This window comes from Pagrus pagrus, assembly GCF_965226575.1.
Source record: "Pagrus pagrus genome assembly, chromosome: 1".
NCBI lineage: Eukaryota > Metazoa > Chordata > Actinopteri > Spariformes > Sparidae > Pagrus > Pagrus pagrus.
In genome coordinates, this window is record NC_140185.1 from 14,761,491 (window position 1) to 14,779,905 (window position 18,415).

Consider the following 18,415-nt stretch of genomic DNA (forward strand, 5'->3'; position numbering starts at 1 on the left):
TTCATCAAGCTACCTGCTGCCAGATACAATCTTGTAAAGATAGGCGTTTGTGATTTAGGAAACCAAAATAATGAGCTGAAACAGGCTAAATACTCTGTAGAGCTGAGGGGAACTGCTGTAATGGTGGTCATTTTTAGGGGTTCAAATGGGACTTTATCTATTAAAACTACAGAATATTGGTACTGCAAATTATATATTTTTTAATATGATACATCTAAATGTTTAATGGGGCAATATTTAAAGCAGCAGTTTAGCAGTCAGCAGTTCTGACTATATGATGTCTATGTATAATATTGCAAAGATATCTGCTGAAGTTAGCATGCTAACCCGCTAGCCCCCAAAAGCAAAGATGTTAATGTCTTGATTTTTGTGATATTTAATAATACTGGAGCAACAAGTCCAATGATTTACTTTACAACAGAACAAGACCAAAACTTTAAATGATAGTGAGATTTATTTGATTTATCATGTTTACCTTCAGATCCTTGCAAAGTGTTAACGTGTTAATGACTCAGATAATTGCCCCTCTGATGAAGGAATCTGTTGTGCAATCAGATCTTAACTATTGTCTTTTTGGACTTTTCTCATTAATTTGTCTATATTTTATTGTATTGTTTGATTTTTACCACTAAACAGAGCTCCGTAGCAGGTTTTGAGTGATTCTGCATTTTCAATCCTGTGCTGTTGTATCTGACCTGTTTGCTGTGTGATTGCCTCGCTCAGGCTGCTCTGATTGGACGAGAGCCGAGCATCACATCTACAGGGCAGCAGCATCTCGTCTGCCTCCTCATCGTCAGCGAGCCCCTTGTCTCCTAGCAACAGGGGCCGGAGCTTCCTTAAAGGGGCCAGTCATAATTGAGGTCATAAAACATGAGAGGAGGGGTAGAAGACCGCCGCATTAGCAGGTATCGATCTTCAGCAGGTGAAAAGGTGAACTGGAGGAGAGAGGGGAGAGGAAAAGGAAAAATAAACGATGGGGGGAGAGTGGTGATGGTGTGATTACAGGTGCTGAGACAGAAAGTGGTGTGATGCGAATGATGTAAATGAACTGAAAGTACAGGTGAAGGAGGAGGGGTAGGAGCATCTTATGACAGCTCATCAGATAGGGGAGTGAATGATGAGTATTTATTGGATGGATGGATGGATGGATGGATGGATGGATGGGGGAAGCAATTACAACTACTTTAATAGCAGTCCCGTTATGAACTCCCTCACCAGAGGATAGCTATTGTATGATTTTACAAAATCCAAAATTATTGTCAGTTATTTCTTCTTTACATGTATTATTCCTACAATATCTGTGGATGGCAACTGCTTTATAAATAAGTAGGGGTGTAAATCGCAAGTTTCATCATGATACCGTGATATTATGTCGATGCTTTGCACAAGGATGTGATATTTCCCACATCAGACATCATGTTGGAGCTCAATGATGGCATTTGGTGTAAATCCTTCCTGGTCATTTAGAATTATCCCGTTTGAAGAAACAAGTTTAGATATTACTTTCAATGTAACATCAAAGACTCTCAAACCAGGCCTATAAGCAGAAAAAAACAAATCTGAATAGGGATGAAACCAGACAAACAGCAGTGGCTATGAACTCAATTTCCAAATCATTCCTGTGCCCTGACAATTACTGACTTCTGCCTATCTTTGAGAGAGCTTCTCTCTGCCACATTTTTAAAATGTTTGCATCAGTAGTTAGTCTAAATTCAGACTTTAATGGATGCAGTTCCTGAATAAGAATGCAGCAACACAAACACCTCCCATTGTTGTCCCAATTCAATGCTTTCTGGGCTTTTAGCAAACCATTATAGCAGCCCACTCTCAAATACACACAAGCCTCTTTCTCTCTTGAGAGAGAGACCTCTGGATATCTGTGATCGGTGTGTCTCTGCATACAAATGTGCTGGAAGGCAACACTTAGCCGATGGAATTGGATTAACCTCCATTCTATTCACCAACTGTGAGTTAGCTTACTTTCTGCAGCTGCGCACACACACGTCAACACCCACTCTGCCTCATTTACAAAGGATAACACATATAATAACCTTCATAATACTGCCATTCACCAACATACAGCCAGAATGGAGGTGTTTGCATATAAAAATAAACACACATGCTGTCGATGAAGGTTTAAATACTGTGAGCATAATCATTGCTCAGGATATGTTCAGTGTCTGCATAATAATGTGGGTTAATGTCAATGGTTAATGTTAGTTCACCACACGACTCTTCTATCACTGACCTTTCCTGAAATAGTACAGACTGTGGTGAATGTTGTTATTGTGGCGGCTGAGTGTTAACACAGTTGTTCCATTGTTGATGCTGGTCTCTCTCTGGATCCTCCTCCAGCTCCTAAAGAACGTTTTCTGTTCGATTTCATTCGTCCACGTTAGTTTGATCCCTTATCATCGCTGATTCAGAGGGATTTTTGCTGAGCATCGTCATGGCTGAGTAGTTTCCCAATTAGGATTTGACTGATATGTAGTGCCGAGTGATAAATCAATGTCATCATTGTTCATTTCTCCTTGTTAGTTGCATGGTAAAAAGAAATTAGAAATTGTGGCTCACAGTTCGCATTTCAAAATGTTTGATAACAAGCTAAATTTGGCTCCAATATCCCAGTGTGAGAATTGAAATGGCCCAAGAACATTTATATTATCAATTAATAATTTTATTTTTTTTATTGTGATACATTATTTCTTCATATTTTTTGGTTAATTCGATTATAGAAAAGATGACATCTTGTTCAATAAAAGAAAATTAAAAAACAGATACATGAGTTTACTATATCATTCTCAATACTGACTAACATGGCATATATGGAGAAAATACTTAATGTGTAATTTATTCATTGTATGAAACCCAATTGTACTGGGTTTTAGATACGGCGTTAGAGGTTTTGAAATGTTGACATATTTGGATTATACTTGATCATTTTTGCATCAGATTGACTCTAATTATGTCAGATGTTATTTAATTTTACATCAGTTTTCATTCTTAATAGATTTAGAGCTTAAGTCTTTTGTGTTGTGCATGTGTGCATGTGTATTGCAATAGAGAGATAAAGACAGTAATAGGCTTAGCAATGACTCTGGTGTCCATGTCAAAGCGTCTAGGATTGACCATGTGCTGTGTGTGTAGCTGCAGGGATAGTAATGGGAAGTGACTGTACTGTCCCAGTGCCCTTTGACTTACTGCCTCTCAGATGACGCTTGTGTTGGCTTCGATTGCAGCAGTGATGCAGGAGACAAAATTAATCTCATCACAAAATGAAACAACTGCTCAGATTTGTTTGGATTTTTGGCCAATATGTCGACTTGTGGAATATGTGAGAGGAGGATTGAGAGGATTGTCATAAAAATCGTCTCTTTATGTCTGAGACCTGGCTGGTCTACATTTGTGAGGCGATTGTTGGTGCCTAGTGTTCTAGTTCTAAAACCCTGCTTTTTTCAGTTTTCTGGTGTTGTGATGGCTGTTTGAGCAAAGCAGAGCTTTTGGATAGCATTGAGAATGGAGACAGCGATTGAGGCTGTACAGCTGTGCTTTATGCTGAATGCTCACACCAACATGCTCAAAATCACAATACGTACATGCAGATGTTTGCAGGAATAGTGTTTAGCATGTTCAGTAACGTAGTTTAGCTTGTTAGCATGCTAACATTTGCTAATAAGTACTGAACTCAAAGTTTAGCTGAGGCTGGTGGAAATGTCATACTTTTGATAGTTTTGAAGGTATTTGGCCATTTAAGTGTTTGACAAATTGCAATTATGACCTGATGGTGGGGCGCGATAAAAAACAATTGATCCTTTGGGAACCATGGATGTCTGTACAATCAATTTCTCTGCAATCTTAAGTTGTCAAGATATTTCAACCAAATTAAACCGTTTGGTGGCACTAGAGGAAAGGTCAGGGGACATCAAGTATGTGGGATCCTAGAGGAGAACTCAGAGGATCAGTTATTTTGAAATAACCCTCAAGAGACTGTGACTGTATGTCGCAAATGTCATCATCTAATAGTTACGAGAATCTACCTCATGATGACATAAAAAAAAACACCAAAGTTAGTAGGATCCTTCATCTAATTTGAAGGTCTGTACAAAATTTCATGGAAATCCTTTTATAGTTGTTGAGATATTTCTGTCTGGGTCAAAATGGCGGACCAACAGATCAACATCACCATCCCTAGAACCATGCGGCTAAGATGGCTATAATTGCCCCCCCAAAAATGTCATTAGGTTTGCTTAACATCGACACAGATCTGCAGATTGTCATGAGTTAACTTACAGGAAAACACAGCTCCAACCAATTCTTTAACATTTCTTTACCAACATGACAAACATCTGGATAACTGCTCCTGGCAACAAACTGCTACCGCAGCTGTCAAATGACGTCAATGGGCCAGATACGTCAGTCACAAAGGCAGACAAAAAAGATGTCTGACATGAACACGATGTCAGAATAAACAATGAAGTGAAAATGAAATGATAGTTCAGTGTGATCATCAGGCAAGGTGAGAACTCAAGCAAAGCGGATATTAACAGCGACCTTCATATTAGAGACTGAAATGAAAAAAACAAGCTGTGAAGCTGAACACTGATTAGCAGAGCAGAGGGAGTTTTCACCCTCACTTCATCACTGTAGGTGAACACTGTCATGTGGAGAAGCAGATGCTGGGAATAGTCTCAGTCTCTTGTCTCTGTGCTTTAAGCAGCTCAGCGTTGGCAGTGACAGTGTTACAGGCTGGAGACAGAGCAGCCTCTTATTGGCCAGCTCGGTCTCCTCATCCCATCCACACGCACCCTCTCTCTCCTTCCTTTCGCCTGTCTCCCTCTACCTCTCTCTGCCTTGACTGACAGTGCGTTCCCTCCAATCTCTGCAGGGCCATGTGAGGCGAGGAACCAATAGCATGTCGGGGAGGGCAGAGCTGGGCGCCGTCGGCCAGCTCCAGGCAGAGATGCTGCATTTGGAACTCATCGACGGTGCTGACGGTTACCGTGGTGACAAAGAGTCCTCGAAGGCGTCTGCCATCGCACCACCGCCAGTCATCAAGGACCCCGCGGCACCTAGTACCATGGATACCTACCGGCCCAAGAGACCCACGACCCTTAACCTCTTCCCGATTGTGCCGCGCACACAGGTAGAGCCTGCATGAACACACACACACATACACACACACACACACACTCACGCATACACACAGTTCATGGCAGATGACAGAATATTGATCAGTGATCAGCAGGAGGAGTAGAGCTTCAGTAAGGAAGATTTGTTTTCCTGTCCATCAGTGTGTCTGCCTGTCTGGGTTCCTCCTCACACACAGATATGACAGTTAAAAATGGAAATATAAATAGTTGACCTGCGTGACATCACCACTGGATTAATACAATTGTTTCTCTGACAGGATGTGTTTGCTCGACTGAACAATAGCCTCAATTGTCAAGACACAGAGACACTGAGATTTTTTCTCCTTGGTGCCCGTCTCTGTTTGTGTTTGAATGCAGCTCGAGCTCGTGACTGTGTGTGCGTGTTCTTGGATTTCAGTCTTTGTGAGGACCAATGTCAGTGTTGAACCTCAAGGGGGATGATTTTGTCTTTAAAGGGCTGTATGAGGGTTACTTTAAGGTTTAAGTATGGTTAGTTTAGGAGCAGCAGAATATACAGTATCAATGAGGGTCCTCACAAGTGTAGACATACAAAATGACGATGTGTGTTTGGGTGAGGCTATGTGCGTGTTTGCGCGTGCGTGTGTGTGAGTGTAGGTACGCATGTCTGTTGATCTCATGTGTGTCCGTCCACCTTCTGTTCATAAAGCAGAGCTCTTGTTTTCCTTCACTCAAAGGACAGACTTGGAGCGCCTTGGTAGCAGAATGGCTTCAGCCAAGCCCCCAGGAACAGCGCCGAGCTTTAAAGCCAATGCGACATATTGGCCAAACTGGCCCCAAAAGCCTTTTTCCCATAAGCTTACATTGTAAAAGAAGCAACTGTAGAATGGTGGATATTTTAGAGCATCACAACCCCCGCAAAAGGACCTGTTTCACTATCAGAATTTGATCCGTTTGGTCCAATAACATTTTGAAAGTCTAGAAGAGACGCACCGATAAGTCTTTTCATCATTCAAGTTAGCTGAGGATTAACCCTGAAGTCAGCCAGCTGAAGTCTCTACTGCACATGCATTATAGGCCCAACAGTGTGGGATCTGGAATATTTTTAAACGCAGGAAGTTGAGCTTTCTTGGCTCCATGCATCACTGAGCAGCTTTGAATGAACAGGGCTCCACTTCCCACGCCGTATCCAGATTTCTACACCAACTGCCCCGTAGCTCTGGAGATATGTGTGAGCGGATAGTTCACTACATTCCACAAGTTCTTTTAGCTTTTTCTAGTCTAGTAAATACGCATATAAGCAACTCTTTTACATGATGAACAAAAGTAAATAACGATCACTAACTAACTTGTTCTTCGGCTGATGGGGTGCGTGCTTTGTTTTAACAGTACTGGGGTTAGCCGCTGCAGTGATTCGTTCTTCCCAAGTGCATCGTTGTCTTTGCTGAACATATTCAACAACCTCATATCCCATTCACACATTACAAAAACCTTAACCATATAGTAACAAATATAAACTTTCTCTGCCGTTCTTGTGAAACTAACTGGCTATTAGCTTTAGCAATTAACTCACTTAGACTTGTGGAAGACTCCAGTCAGGCACAATTTGAGCACAGGCAAAGCAGGACAGGCAGGTAGACAGTCCAGTCATTTCCGTTCAGGCTGATTGAAATGATTTGATTGGCTTACGACAGAAATGTGACAGCAACACACCAGATTTTTATGCCATACAGTAAATTTGCCGTTAAACCAAAACTGTACGCTGAAAGAGGCTAAAAAGCTTGGTGAGAATTCATCACTTTGAGTGAACCCTTTCACATTACATGTTGCCATTTGACTCATTATTACTGTAATTCAAACCATAAAAAATAATTGAAGAGAATGAATGTAGTCATTTTTACAGACAACTCGACTTTAAAACAAAGCTGCTAGCCTGCAGCTGCCACAACAATGTGTGACTTCACTTGTTACTGCTGTAATGTCAGGTTTATTCTCTTAAACCTGAGGGAATATAGTTATTTGAGGGCATGGTTTAGTAACTCATGCATTTATAGCAATAATAATAAAGTATAGTAAGTATAATAATATAATAGTAAATGTATTCTAAATTTCATATTCATTCTTCCACTTTAGTTTTCAAAACATGCACTCTTTGATGCCTGCCAGACTCAATAGAAATGTAAACGCCTCTCTGGTCACTATGTTATGCAACCTATAGAGTATTTTGTATGTTAGTTTGCCATTGACTTTAACATACACACTCTCCACAGTGCAGGCTGTCAACATGATCAACCAAGCAGCTCTATATTTGTGTGCGCTTTGTTCTCTGCCCAGTCTCTGTGCGGTGGAAGCATGCCTACTGTTCCCGCTGATATGCCTTTGTTCGTGTGTGTGTGTGTGTGTGTGTGTGTGTGTGTGTGTGTGTGTGTGTGTGTGTGTGTGTGTTTGACCTGTCAGAACAGCCAAGTATAAAGCAAGTAATTGCTCTGAAACGTTTCTCTACTTGGGAAGTCTTCCTGTCTCCTGGGATATTGTTAACCATCTTCATACAGCAGCCAAAAAAAATATTTAAAATAATTTAATGTTAATTGAGCGTGGGTTTTTCTGAAAGTGGCCTTTGCATGAACTTTGAAGATATGATGCAACAGACCGAGCATCCATCAGCAGCAGATCTTGTAGTCATTTTGGCTTTTGGACTCTAATGTAGCTTGGCCATATTTGCAGATGATCTAGATCTATCTGTTACAACCTTTTTATATTAATTATTCGCTTTAATTTCTGCTCACAGATTCAAACGATCGAGCTAATTGAACTCCACAGGGCTCTGTGCTTCAAAGTGTGTATGGACATTTGGCATTTCATTCAGGAATCTTGACTGGCTGACATTAAAGAATGTGGTCGGGTACTGTACGTTAGAATATAAAATGAGGAAGGTCTTAATTAGAGACAGTTCCTCATGTTTTGCCTCTTTTCATCTCATTAGGTGAGGTAGGTCAGTAAAGATATTCATCGTTCAGCACATTCTAGGAGGAGCGTAGTTTTTTTTTCTAAGCCGCGCCGCCTCATCTAGACTCGACTTCTTCAGTCAGTGATTCAGCTTGCAGTTTCCTACATTTCCCAGAAAGCCCTCTGACAAGCCCAAAGGCTGGGGCATAAAATGGCTCTGCTGTGGATGAAGTACAGAAAACCTTTTGATCCAAGAAAAGATGAGAAGAAAAACGCTACGAAAAGCTGTTGACAAGGCATTTGTGCTGATGACAGATCTGCGCCGTACGTCTGCGCTGCATTCTGGTAAATGTCTTGCTCCTGTGGGTGTAGAAATCGGTCTTTCATGGATTTCTCACTTAAGCAAAGGAAGTGATTTTTTTTCTTTCAGTCACATTCTTTCACCTGCTTTGTTACAAAAACCAAGACAAAATGCACAGATTTGGAAGACCTCATGGCAATATAAAATGAACACATGAGTGAATCAATTTTTTTTTCATTTAGAGCCTGAGCTTGAAAGCACATCACCAGAATGGCTTTATAATAAAGATAAAGTGCTGTGGTGGATTTGCTTCCCCAGCACACCTTTAACTGAGACACTGCAACAGCTCTACAGCTCCAGCTGACAGTGGAAGCTGAGGTTTAGTCAGGCGGTGCAGGCGAAACTCAAATGAGATGAGACAGATGAGTGCTGATGATCTCCGGGCAGTTTTTTTTTTTTTTTTTCTTCTCAGAGAGAGTACTGTAAGAAGAGAGAGAGAGAGAGCGAGCTGTGTGACTGTTTCCAGGTCAGTGGATTGGTAAAAATGCAAAATATACATTTAGCTCTGCATCGTTTGGCAGCGAGTGAGTTCTGTGGTTGAACAAGAGCAGCTCTGCACACTGATCACAGTCAGAGCACTGAGGCTTTTTGAAAAGCAATATTTTTAATATCCAATAACTTGGCTAGTGCCAGAGAATTACAAGGTGAAAAAACCTACGAAGGTATCATGAGACCCTTAAACACTTTTGAGGCAGAGTTAAGGCTAGTGGGATTTGTATCAAAGGGAAGATCAGCTGCAGTCTTTAAAAATGAAGTAGACAAACATGTACAGTATTTGCGGAGGTATTTGCAAAAATGGGGGAAGGTTTTATTTCACAGATAGTGAGTCAAATGATCCAACAGACAGTAAGACAGACGTCCATCTCAGGAGGGAGTCCTCCTTCCTAATCCAAGTCACACTCTAATCTCTCATCTGGGTACGACAGCCTCCTTATGTTGAAGTAGGCTAGATGTGTGTATTTGTGTGTGTGTGTATATACGAGTACGTGATTTAGAGGGTTAACCTACATACTGCACTCTAAGTTGTACTCAAATACAGGAACGCACAAGGGCAAATACAACATCAAGGAAATGATGAAGAAAGAAACATTTTCATATTTCTTTAAAAGTATATATAAAACTGAGATAAGTGAAAGGGGTTTTTAGTTTTTAGTCAGTCTGTCAATCGCTGCAAACACCCTGAAATATCATTTAAATTTATCACGTTTGATCTTGCAGTCAGACATCTCATAAGGTCTCATGTTAGCCAAACTTATTCAGAAGAAAAATGATGATAAGAATAATGTTAAAGTTACCATTTCATCAACATCATCACAGTTTAAATTGCTTCTTTAAGTACATGCAGTGTGGTGTGTGTGTGTGTGTGTGTGTGTGTGTGTGTGTGTGTGTGTGTGTGTGTGTGTGTGTGTGTGTGTGTGTGCGTGCGTTGCCCACGGCTGAACATCAGACTGTTGTGCGCTATCACAGTCACTTCCATCTCGATATTAATAATACACACTACATCAGAGTTACTTCCCTGAGTGATGATCTTTTTGTCACCACGGTGAATCCTCAGATCAATACTGCAGTCTCCCACCTGCTGATTCACTGTTACCAGGGCAACAGCTCTGTCTCCGCCTGGTACACGTAGATGGGAAGTGACTCATGCGTGGTGCTGGGTGGACAGAGGAGGAGGACGCAATGTTATTTTTGACCACACATCGTCGTCACAGGAGTTTCCAGTTCCTCTTCCATCCGTTAATATCTGCCTTTACCATCTCTGTGTCTCTCCTTCTCTTGTCTTTGGGTGTCAACCTCAACACTCTTCTGGTACCGATAGTATTTTGATTAATTTAGGGTCGTGTTGATAACAATCTTCCCTCTAGCTGCTAAATGCTCCACTGTGTTCACCATCTAGTCTTTGTAACTGAAGACAGTTGCCTGCCGTGGCCAAAAGCAGCACTATGAGAGCAGTGAGAGTGACACAAAACTGTAACTGCATGTCCAGCCCGACATCATTGTTGGCCGGGCTGTAACTCTGCGTTTCTGAATTTGAGGGACCGTGTTTCCTCAGAGTTGATCATTAGCTCATCACTGTAGTCACCGCTGTTTCCCACTCTCGCTCTGACGGCAACCTCCGATTGGTCCTCGCCCAGCCGGGAAAACCGTCTCCCGTCACCAGGGAAGGGAGTCAGATCCAGAGTCCTCACATACGTCCTCGTGCCGGGTTTTAAAGGGTCCTCGTCCCCTCAACACATGTCTGTAACTTTGCTGTGTTCAGCCTGAAGCCTGAAACAAAGTTAGCCTAGCTATACTGAGGAAGCTAGATAAAAAAAAACATAACTACGCCATGACTGAGAGAAGCAGACAGAAAAGAGTCCACAATCCCACCAATGTATCTGAGCCTCTTTGGTAAGTAATTGGGCAGGCTAAAGGAGGAAATAATAAATGGTACATGGAGATGTAACGTCGGCATGAAGCAGCAACAAACGTCGTTTCATTTTCTCTCTCACATGTCACAGATGCCAACAATTCCTCTGGTGGTCTCTGGTGGTCTCTGGTGGTGGGCCATTTAAATGGCCAGTGGAAAAAAAGTGATTACACAAACTCATTTATCGTTTCGCCACTAGTACTGAGTCACTTCAGATGTTTCCCAGCCATAGTCTTCACCTGTCTTTCTCTTGCCCCCAGGGTGTGACTTTTTGGAGCATGTTGGTCCTTTTACATTTCAGTGTGTCGAGTAGAAAATAAATACATTTCACTGCCTTCTCCTGGTTGACAGTTTCAAGTGTGCTGCACCTCTGTGTGGGTGTGGTCAGGAGTGTAGTGAGTTGCAGAGATAACCACACTCAGCATGTGACGTGATGTCACTGCGTGTTGACCGCGCCCGATGGTTCTCCTGTACATCACTGCAGCAAAGTGAAAGGTTAAACTGACAAAGGTCAAAAAGGATTTTCAGCTAATTTCCTCTTAAATAACATTAATCACAGATTCCTCTTCAGTCACGCTGCTATGGGGCCAATTTTCTTTTTACTGGAAAACACTTGCATTTTTTGTCTCTCTTCCTTGAGGCAGAATTTGAAAGAAGGGCTGTTGAGAAGTATCATGTTTTCTAGAAAAGGCTCTCATAGGCTGTCATCTATCAGCAACTCCCCAAACCAGCCTAAAGACTCTCAGTGTGTGTGTGTGTGTGTGTGTGTGTGTGTGTGTGTGTGTGTGTGTGTGTGTGTGTGTGTCCAGTGGCTGTGGTGAAAGGTCTGGTCCCTTTAAATGCACACCACGGAGCACAGACAAAAGAATCCCTGCTCATTCAACAGAATAAAAGCTTTGTGTGTGTGTGTGTGTGTGTGTGTGTGTGTGTGTGTGTGTGTGTGTGTGTGTGTGAGTGTGTGTGTAGTTTGCAGTGCAGTGTCTAACAGTGTAGTTTAGAGAGAGAGAGAGAGAGAGGGAGACAGGGAAACAAAAAGTTGTGTACATTGAGTGTGAGGATCCAGAACTCGGTGACTAAAACTCTTTCTCTCTCTCCCTCTCTCTCTCTCTCTCTCTCCGGTCTCTCCATCTATTTTTCTTTCTCTCCACTTCCTTCTTCTTTTTCTCCTTCTTCTTTTTCTGCATTTCCTCAGGACACGTTAAACAACAACTCCTTTGGGAAGAAATACAGTTGGCAGGAGAAGGTTTCAGGCTCCTCATCGCCTCTGAAAACAGGTGAGCTCCTCTCTCCTACCGGATCTTCACACCATGAAGCTCTTCAAGTATTTAAGCTCAACTTTCTTTTTGAGCGTGCAGATCAGAATGCCGTCTCTGACATTACTCACCCGTGTGCTGCGAACACAGCAGCTGAATGAGCATGTGATTTGCAGTGAGTCTGGCAGGCTGTGTCTCTCTGATCCTCAGGGGACAGTGTAAAGGCTTGGATTAGCTATGCTGAGCTAAGTCTAGCTAGCTGCGGCAGTGCTACACACTATGTGTGTGTGTGTGTGTGTGTTAGCCAGCTCAGGGCTTAGTTAGCTTGGAGCTGTCATTGCTCATTGCTACAACTCTTTTCAGGGCGGCATGTGAGGCGAGACTAACCAAACTCACAGCCAACAAGTCGCCACTGTCGGGGAAAGTGTAGCACTCATTATGTCGATCATTTTAAAACACACCTCGAGAGAAAGCTTTGAAAATCAGGATACATCAACCTGCCTTTCATGCTTCACTTCAGCCAGAATGGGAGCAATCACTCAATACTCTGAGATGGTAACCCCGTTTCTAGCCTTGTGTTCACACCAGATGAATTGAAATGAAGACAAATGCTGAATTTAAATTGGCTATTTTGACTTTGCCTTAATGTTTGACTTTAGCTAAATTTATTATAGACTTGATTTGGGATTTTACCGTCAGCGATGGGGGCGTTGCAGCCATTTTGCCACTCTATATTGCGAAACTACGAGGCTGATCTTGTCCATTTGGGCGCTCGTGATACATTCTGTGCAGTGTGACGTGGAGGCTGCACTGGAGTGACCCGTGCAGCCGAATGGCATTGATGTCCAGCGTTGCTCAGTAAAATCAAACCCAAAGGAACTTTTCCATTTATAAGACAACAGAGAAAAAGTTAACAATTCGATTAAAAATGCTTTGACAGTAAATCACAAACAGGATTTATAATCATTTGATCTCCATCAGGTTAAACATTTTTGATGCATTCAGTCTGTTCAAACCATACACAGTTCCATCGCCATAAACCTGAACTATTTAAGTCACATACAGATATTGTACCATTGTTTTTACTCGCATTTAGATTTCTTAGACATTGCGTAATAAAACCTGCAGATTTTTTAAATGGACACAACTGGTGCGATTCATACGCAAACTAGTAAGTGACATCAAATGGCTCCACAAGCACCATAGACTCATTTTGAGTTGAGAGTTGGTTTTAAGGAGCTGTCTGAGAAAAATTCAGCTAAATTAAAATTTGAATCGAATGGACTCTCTGATGATGATGCAAAATACAGACTTTAATTCCTCTCGAGCGGAGTCTCAGGATTGGCCACCCTGCTCCGTAAATGCTGAATTTTGTCTCACATGTAGTTTGCAGTCCTGAGCTTTCAGACGCCATGCTGCATCATCCACAGTGAATAAATATCATGGTTGGATTCCCTGCCGATGGATTATGACATAACACATCAATCACCTTTTCCCTGCTGCACTCTGAATTTGATGAGTAATGGGGATTAAGCTGCGTAATCCTGGCATCCGTTACCTAACCATTTTTACGTTTCTCTCTTCCCGTTTGTGCTTTCTGTCTGTCCATTCGCTGCCATGTCCGCCTTCGTGTCTGTTTGTCCGCCATGTCTGCATTTCTGCATCATTTGCTCTGTGCGTCTGGCCTTTGTGCGGCCTTGTCTGTCTGCATGTGTGTTTGTGCGACTGTCTGCGTGTTGTTGCTTGCGTCTGCTCTTCCTCCAGGTGAGCTCACCCCTCCACGTGAGCACAGCTGTCTGAGTGACGAGGACAAGGTGCACGGTGGGGGAGCGCAGACCAAAGACCGCGGGACCTCCACTGACGCCCCCTGCAGACACAGCCACACCTCTGGACACTCGCACGGCTCGTCTACAGCGGCTGCGACGCGCTCTAAGCTTCAGGAGAAGCCGCCTGCCCCGCCACCACCGCAGAACTACACACCAGCTCCTCTTTACCCGGCAGGGAAGGCGGATGGAGGCGGAAACCACCGGGAAAGGATCCGCTACCACACGGACGTTCATCTAGAGCCCACAGAGGAGATCTACCTGACTCCGGTGCTGCGTTCAGCCGACCCCCTTGAAGCCCCAAACGTACAGGACCGGCCTTTCCTCTCGCAGCAGACTGAGCAGGGCCGCATGTCCATCAGCTCCGACACAGAGGGCCCGCCTCCTTACCAGCCCCTCCCAGACCGGACAAACCCATCCATCTACGAGGAGGACGAGGTTTATGTCCCCCCACCTTCATATGCTTCCTGTGTAGAGTCCCTCATAACACCGCCCAGCATGGCTCTCTCAGCTCGCTCTTCCCTTGCGTTGGATCTTAGCCTGAAGGGTGAGGGTACGGGGGCTGGGGTCATGCTGAGAGCCGGGTCATCGGTTGAGTACGTGGACGCCACAGATGAAAGCTACTGTGGGGAGGATGAGGATGTGGACAGGATAATAATGGATGGAAGGATGAGGAAGGGGGGAGGAAAGGGGGATGGCGGTGGCAGCAGAGTTCCACCAAGGACTTCCATGAGCTCGGAGGCCAGCGGCCTCTCATATGACTCAGTCAAATACACACTAGTGGTGGATGAACACGCTCAGCTAGAGCTGGTCAGTCTGCGGCAGTGTTACCAAGGCTACAGTGACGACAGCGACTCGGCCACCGTCTACGACAACTGCGTCTCTTCTCCCTACGAGTCGGCCATCGGGGAGGAGTACGAGGAGGAAGACGAGGAGGAGGAGGACGAGGACGGCGCTCGGATAGGAGGAGTGAGGAGAGAGGCCACCGCCTGTCTGTCCGAAGACTCCACTCCAGAGGTCGACCTGCACTTCTCCAAGAAGTTCCTCAACGTCTTCATGAATGGACGCTCTCGCTCCTCCAGTAAGTCACAGCCATGATTAGTGCATGTAGTGATTTATTTGTTTTTTTTTTATTTTATCAAGTGTGCTGGGGGTTTTTAATCTAATCCCAGTGTCTAACAGCTGGAAGTCTCAATCTCATTTGAAAGGTCAATGCTCTGTTGAAGGCCGAATTCAAACTTATAGGTATATTATCAGAAAACACACTTTAGCCTTTTCCGATGGCAGAAGGTGCGCATAATATATCTTTTATACAAAAAGAGAGAGGAAAAAGCATTGAATATCGATTTGTTCATTATAATGAATGGATGAGGATGAATGTAGCCTCTCAATACGTCACAATGTGAAGCCACATCTTCTTATAACATCACTATTTTAATCTTCATCCATTTACCAGATCGGTCACAGCAACACGTCACCCTCCTCTCTGTCAAAGAGAATTGATTTTTTATTTGTGAGAATAGCGATACATCTTAACACAAGACATTACATTCACCCCGTAGAATTATGTGTGAACTACCAGGAAGCACATCAGCACAGCAGGCTGTTGTTCTGTGTGATTCCCTTTAGTCACACAGTTTCACAGCAGTGAATGCTGTCTAGCAGAATTGGCAGCGGGGCGATAAAAGCTAAAAGCGATGATGGCTGATGAAGCAAAGCCGCAGGTATATTCAGGTGCTGGAATATTCCTGTACAGCACAGATCATCATCCACCGGACACGTAACTCTTTGCAAATATGTGACTGAGTTAGATTTAACTTTGTGATTGTGACTAAAGATTTAGTAAGAAAGACATAAAGCAATAATTGAATCACATCTGAAACGTATTATTTTAGATAAAGGAACATATTATTTACATTAAAATGATCCTAATGTGCAGTTTTTGCTGCTTTGTTGATATCGTTAGCAGCATTCTGACAGCAGCACGTTCAGGGCACAAACCCAGCTGGACATTTCCTTGGCCTGCTGGGTGGAGGGACCTTGAGCCAAAAGCAGCTTGCAGTTTTCCTGGATTTGCCTCCAGATTCTTTTATTCCCCTCTGTTGTCCTGACCAATCACATTCAGAAACAGTCTTTCTTTAGGCATTCAAACAATGGCGGTCTTAGAGATGGTGTTTACAAGGACTGGGGAACAATGTTTTCTCATGTGTTTTGGCTGCTTCCAGTTAAAATCCTGAAGATTTTCAGACCCCGTTGTGTTTGACGACACTGTTAACTGTCTTTTTCTTTTGCAATAAAACAATGTGACCCCATGAATCCTCAAAAGCTGCAGTGTAAACTGACAAACACGTTTCATTGTTTGCACCAACTCAAGGTGTGTTTGCTTCCCCCAGTGTTTGATACACAAGTCTTTTCAAACAGGACTCTGGGAAGATCATTATTAAAAGAGTAATCCACCAATTTAGCATTGTGGTCTTCTAAGTATAAGGATCTAAATCAAGACAGCAGAACCAAAGATCGAATGTTTTTGTATTCTACACATTTTCTTTCCTTTTATCAAAACCTGGCGCCTCTATTGCCCATAATGCAACTCAACCACCAACAGTTTGGTCTGAAATACAGGCATGGTATACGAGTAGTGGCTGGGATCATTTGAGGCAGAGTAGAGATTTTGCACAGCTCCCTCTAGAGTCACAAAAGGCTGTATACAACTTTTTCCACATATGCTGTATTGAATGAATTGAATTGAATATTGTATGCTGAATGCAATCTTTATCTACTCAGCCTAATGCTGGTGGAAAGTTGAGTGAAGTCCACTAAACATTTCTGGAGCTTCGCAGAAAAACAGTGTTGCAGCATTCTCTCAAAAAACTGAAGTAGATGGGGACTTGGTTTAAAACGTATAATAACAATGACTCCATACAGTGTGTCCAGCATAATCCAAGGGACCTCGGGGCTTCCAGAGTAGCCCCGAGATCCTACGTTGAGTTGAGAAAAATTATAGATACACCTCGGATTGGCATTAGAGCTCCTGCACAGCTTTAGACAGGGTCTGAGCTAACATTTTTAGCTTAGGAGCTACAGTGAAGATTTCATCTTTAAAAAGGAGATATAAATAACGTCTTTTCAAATCCATTTAAGATCTCGGGGCTCTCAGAGACTAGGATCATACCGGACGAGCTAAATGAAGCCATTTTATGTTTTTATATCAGTTGTTTGTTAACGATTCAAAACAAGTCCCCATCTACTTTAGTTGTTAAAGAGAAATCTGCAATACTGTTTTTGCCGTGAAGCTCCAGAAATGTTTTGTGGACGATGGAACTTCACCCAACTTCACATCATCATGGGGGTGAGAAGATAATGTATGAAGTTTCATTTTTGGATAAACTCAACCTTTAAGTCTAGACAGGCGTTCACACGTGAAATTGTTGTTAAAATATGCAAGCAGCTTTGTTAAAGATGTAGGTAAGACGATCAAATTTGATCCAAGAAGACCAGTTTTAATAATGAGTTCAGAGGCTAAATGCTGCACAGCAGTTTGTAACACTAAGAGATGGGATTTTATAGCTCTCAGGGAAAATCATTTAATCCTCCGTCTTTACGCTTGCTTGGGAATCCGCAGAAATATGCCATTCATGAGGGGGCTGAGCTTTTGGACGCGGTGTAAATGCCGCTCTGAACATTGCCTAAAAGCCTTACAACTGTGGGTCTAAAAATGTGTACAAAATGGAAAGTAGTCATCAGCCAGGTATGAATCTTTCATCAAAAATCCTTGAGATGATGGCCTAATGACAGAAGCTCAGATGTGCTGCTTTCCCGGCCTGAATCTCTGCGGTCTCCTATTGGAAAAGAAAGAACAAGACTGAGGAGCAAGAAGGCGGCCCTTTGATAGAGGATCAACTTTCATTAGGCTGATTCTCACCTTGGGAAATATCATCAGTCATACACTGACCCACAACCGGGTGTGTAATGGACAGACGGAAGGATTAATATGAAAGAGACAGACAGAGAGTGAAAGAGTTGTCTATAATATATGTGCGGTCATTTCCTCTAATAGTCTCTGCTGTCCTCTTGGATGCCGTCCATGTGTTTTACAGATGGATCATTAGAAACACTGCAGCAGTTTATCTGAGTAGTGCAAGAGGGGCTGATAGATTTCTCAGGGGAACATAGGTAGAAATGCTCAATGCTCATCTGCTACACGCCTAATTAAAGTGTGATTCACAGGTCGTGAGAATGCACGTGTGCTTAGAAGTACACACGATGTGTCCTAATTGTGGTTTCTGTTTGTGTATGATGGACATTCATCTTCTTGCCAGCTGAATACACAGGCTGACTCTTCACACCTTATTACTGCCTCTCTCACATTCTGTCTCTTTTACTCTCTGGTTTTCAAGGTGCAGAGTCCTTTGGCCTTTACTCTTGCATCATAAATGGAGAGGAGAAGGATCAGAGCCACAGGGCTGTCTACAGGTGAGGAAGAACTACGGCACCACACGGCACTGATTCTTAAC

The 18,415-nt window shown here is 42.9% G+C and overlaps 1 protein-coding gene across 2 annotated transcripts in view; it reads left to right on the forward strand.

Moving 5' to 3' along the window:
* mapk8ip1b (mitogen-activated protein kinase 8 interacting protein 1b) overlaps positions 1-18,415 on the forward strand; it is a 53,113-nt gene that overhangs the window by 25,239 nt on the left and 9,459 nt on the right. For both annotated transcript variants that reach the window (XM_084361188.1, XM_084361189.1), the window contains exons 3-6: positions 4,886-5,143; positions 12,018-12,099; positions 13,843-14,982; positions 18,299-18,374. In XM_084361188.1, coding sequence (XP_084217314.1) covers positions 4,886-5,143; positions 12,018-12,099; positions 13,843-14,982; positions 18,299-18,374 — 1,556 coding nt within the window. The remainder of the gene's footprint in view (positions 1-4,885; positions 5,144-12,017; positions 12,100-13,842; positions 14,983-18,298; positions 18,375-18,415) is intronic.